The 4225-nt window shown below is 60.6% G+C and overlaps 1 protein-coding gene across 8 annotated transcripts in view; it reads right to left on the bottom strand.

Moving 5' to 3' along the window:
• Positions 1–392: 392 nt before the first annotated feature.
• Positions 393–4225, bottom strand: part of HSD17B7 (hydroxysteroid 17-beta dehydrogenase 7) — an 11548-nt gene continuing 7715 nt past the window's right edge. For 5 of the 8 annotated variants that reach the window (XM_011377038.2, XM_011377040.2, XM_011377041.2 and 2 more), the window contains 2 exons: positions 2517–2615; positions 393–1314 (listed from right to left, as the gene is read on the bottom strand). In XM_011377038.2, the coding sequence (XP_011375340.1) occupies positions 1213–1314; positions 2517–2615 (201 nt within the window). In that variant the 3' untranslated portion in view covers positions 393–1212. Of the gene's footprint in view, positions 1315–2516; positions 2616–4225 lie in introns of those variants that run through there. The other 3 variants (XR_002776612.1, XR_002776610.1, XR_896915.2) reach the window with 2 other exon arrangements.

The following is a 4225-nucleotide window of genomic DNA, read 5'->3' as shown; positions in this document are numbered from 1 at the left end:
CCGTGCGTTTCTGGGCACTTTGGTCACACAGTCTGGTCACCGTGCGGTTCCAGTCTCTCACACTCTGCCCCCCCTCGCCGGACACCAGGGCCCCAGGGGGGAAGGGGACAGGGCTCGTTTTCTGCTTCCGCCACCCCCACCTGCCCTTCTCAGCACTGCGCCCCCACAGCCACCAACGGAGGAGGCAGGCAGACAAGCAGGCCACCTGAGGGACAAGGGACCGGTCACAGCCCGGGGGGCAGGGGGAGGGGAGGGCGCCGCTGACAGCGGACAGTGTCCAGCAGTGGTCAGCCCACACCGTCACGCTTGGAAGGCATAAAAAATATCTTTAGCAACCAAATTAGAGGAATATTAACAAAAAGTTTGTCCTAGAAAATGTATGGAAGTCATACTTATAGACCATTTTCACTTTTATTGACTCAATCGAGTTTCACACACGTCCCCGCCCTGGCTGCACTCAGTGAAACATCCAGGTGCTTCTGCCTTTTGTGTTCACACCCCGGAAACTGAGTCGCGACCTCTCCCGACCCCCGAAATGGGAGACTCCCCGCCAGCAGTGGCCCAGCCGCAGTTTTTGAAAGTGAGTGAAGCACCATTTTGCCGCAAGTTTACGCCCATTTACATATGACTGTGAAAATGGGTTGTTAGTAATGAATCTGCAAATAGTGTTGAAGTCAGGCCAGTGCTAACACCGGCTGCCTCCACGTCGATAAAAGACAGTTTTGAAAAGAGGAAGTAGCCCGAGCGGCCACACACGCAGGCCTGTCCTCACCTGGACTCACCGCAGGGCTGCTTTGTTCCGACGGCCAGCACCCCGACCCCCAGGGCAGGAGCAGCAGCAGTGCACGGGACACGGGGTGCACGGCTGTGACCCGGGACCAGGAAGGGAGCACAGTCACCATGTCACCCAGAGTGGGGCCGCCTCCCCGCCGCGCCAGGACAGACCATGGGGGGACGGGGGCCTGGGGTGCGGTCGCTCAGGCCACACCTTGTCCGCAGAGCGTGGCGGCTCCAGGGGCAGGCCAGCGCCAGAAGAGGCTCTGGTGGGGACGCCCACGGTGAGGGCGCAACGCCGTCCCGGGGGACGGCGGGCAGGCAGTGCCCTCTGCTCTCGGCTCCTGAGCACCGGCAGGCTGGGAGGTGGCAGGCAGGGGAGGGGCAGCCACAGCACGCAGCCACGTGCCGGAGTGCAGAGGGCACTCAGTGTCCCCGTCAGCTCTGCGCGTCTGCGCCCTGGAGGGTGGCCTTGACGTGCGTTTCCAGCTCCAGCAAGCTGTGGTAGAACCGCTCGGCCGTGTCCTCGTCCAGGTCCATCTGGAAGAGAGCCAGAGAGGAGGCCGTGTGCACCGGGGGACCCGGGCCCCAGGACACAGGCCGCTCAGTGAGGCTCCGACTTGCGCCCAGCCCACTGACTGTCCCTTAGGTCTAGTTCTGCTGCATCCAGACGGCCAGGACCCCGTCACGGAGCACGCCGACCGGCTCCGACATAAGGAAGGACAAACAGGGACGGTCCGTGGGTTTTCTCAGCTCCAACTGCTGGCCACCTCCCGACACCCACCGGCTTCTGCCAAAGGGCCCGGTGCTGGCCAGGCTGTCCCCCGACGAAGGACAGCACTCTGGCCCCACTGAGCCGGCGGGCAGCGTGCCCACGCTCTGCCAGCCAAGGGACGTGGAGGTGCGGCCCCACCCAGGCGCCCCTCTGTCCCCTTCCGCACTGCTCCCTGAGCCATGAGAAGCAGCCCCGCCCCAGGGCTGGCACAGCAGTGGCACCTTGGCCACTGGCGTGCAGAGCGCCCTGCCAGCCCAAGGCTGTGTCCCCGAAGTGCCCTCGTGTGCGGGGTCTCAACACCCTGGCGCTTCACCTCCTCTGTCCGCTAAGAAAATCTGATTTCAACTGACACACCGTGTCAGTACAACCCTCAGCCACTGCAGAACACGCTGACCAGTCTTTGAGTCAACACAGACCCTGAACTTCAAAAAAGGGTCATTCTTCACAAAGCTGAAAGGTTTAAAATTTAAAAAAACAAAAAACAAAAAAAACCCTTTTTAACATTTTGGAAATAACGTTTATGCCCGTCCAGCTGCGTTAGCTTTTCCACGCTGCCAGAGGCTTAGTGAGTTCGCCCTTCCAGCCGCACCTCTCAAAGAGGAGAGAGTGACCCCGGAAATCGACAGAAGGTGAAAAACTTTGTTCCGACGCGGGTCTGTGAGCAGGTCCGCGAGCCATGACGAAGCACCTAGGTTTACAGGCCTAACGACCCCCCGTGAGCAGACAGCCCCCCAAGCCTAGCTGGGGGGCGGCTCTAACCTCCTGGGGCCCTGAAGCAAGCGAGTGACTCACAGCAGAGCCAGCAAGTGCCCTGCGGGGCACGGTGCCCACGAACCTGGAGAAGTGACCAGACACGTGGCCAAGGGCACACGGACACGCCAGGGCCACGCGTGTTAACGGCCCAGACTCGGCTGCCTGACGACCTGGTTCCTGCGCAGGCCAGCGGACGGCCGGGGCATGGACTCACCTGCTGGGCCGTCACGTACGTGCTCCCGAAGCCAGAGGTGGCGCTCAGGTACTTGCTCAGCGGGTCGAGGGACTCAGGCTTCTGGCGGAAGAGCCACACCTGGAAGGGAAGCGGGCAGCTGTGGCGTTCGGCGGCAGGAGGCGGGCGGCCCGCTTAGCGGCCGCCTTTGAAACTGCTGAAAGCATGAAGTGCCACAAGCCCTCGTGCGTTCGCCGTCTGTCCTCTCGATCCCCAGATTAAAGTTCTCGGCAGGTGGATGGGCTCGTCCCGAGCTGCCCCGCACGTGCGCATGGCCAAGCGCAGAACGCTGTCCACGCACGCGCACGGCCTCCAGGAGCCACACACAGGGAGGTGTCCCTCCTTCCTCTCCGGCCACCGCGGCCCCCGGAAGGAGCATGACGAGTCTGTCTCCCAAAGACGCACGTCTGCGCCTCCCCCTCAGGCGCACGCGCACCATGGCCTGGCCCCACCCGCGTGTCCGCTTGGACCACAGGCCTGGCAGCATCTTCACGACGGGACACGATCTACATGATCAGCTTCCAGCTGACGGACAGAGCTGAGTCCCGTCCATGCCGTCTCAGACAGTGTCTCCCGTGCGTGTGAGAGCGTCTGTAAGACAGAGCCCAGGGACGGCACTGCCGCGCTCAGGGTCTGCGCCGTCAGCATCCTTCACCGACCCCGCCACAGTCCTGGACACTGCCCACTGAGTGCCTGTCCTCCCCCTGCCCCAGCACACCGAGTGCTCACGTGAGCTCCGCGCCCCGGCCAGCGCAGCGCACCGTCTCGGCCGAGCACAGTCGCAAAGCAGCCTCTCGTGACCCTGGCCTGCGCTCCTCCCAGTGAGAGCAGGCTCAGCGGGCTCGCACACAATCCGAACAGTTTACAACTCCACTCAATCCAAACAGTTTACAGCTCCACACAATCCGAACAGTTTACAGCTCCACACAATCCGAACAGTTTACAGCTCCACACAATCCGAACAGTTTACAGCTCCACACAATCCGAACAGTTTACAGCTCCACACAATCCAAACAGTTTACAACTCCACTCAATCCGAATAGTTTACAACTCCACACAATCCGAACAGTTTACAACTCCACTCAATCCGAACAGTTTACAGCTCCACACAATCCGAACAGTTTACAGCTCCATTCACGCCTCTGCCCACTGTCCCCACAGGTCGCTGCTGTCCTCGATTCGCTGAAGCACCTTAACCACTAAGGAAATGAATTCCTATGAATCACACTGCACCTTCTAGGACATGGGTGGCTGGTGCTCTTCGGCCTGTGGCTCGTCTCTGCGTGTGCTCACGGCGAGGGCTTGGGTCGTGCAAAGACCGTTTGCTCTTATCGAATCAAAGTCTTCAGTCTGTTCTTTTACTCGCTTCCTGGGAGTAGCTAGTTTCTCCATATTTTCTTCTCGTAACCATGTACTTTAACTTTTACGTATAAACACTGCGACTTAACTGGAACCACACTGTGGGGTCACGTATGAAGAGGCCGGTTCTGTCTTTCGGCGACGTGTCCCCCCACTGACTACAACGCCACCGCCGCCGGCCGATTCCAGACGTGCTGTAGTCCCCGTGCCGTGCCGGGACGACGCTGTTTTCGTAGGGAGCGTTTTCTTTTAAAGCTCACGTGCTGAAACACACTGACTCCGTTCCACGAGCCTTCTCTCCCTGACGCCCGGTGCCTGCTTCACAGACGAGG

Source organism: Pteropus vampyrus, unplaced genomic scaffold, assembly GCF_000151845.1.
Source record: "Pteropus vampyrus isolate Shadow unplaced genomic scaffold, Pvam_2.0 Scaffold304, whole genome shotgun sequence".
Taxonomy (NCBI): Eukaryota; Metazoa; Chordata; class Mammalia; order Chiroptera; family Pteropodidae; genus Pteropus; species Pteropus vampyrus.
This window is presented reverse-complemented; position numbering and strand designations above follow the sequence as displayed.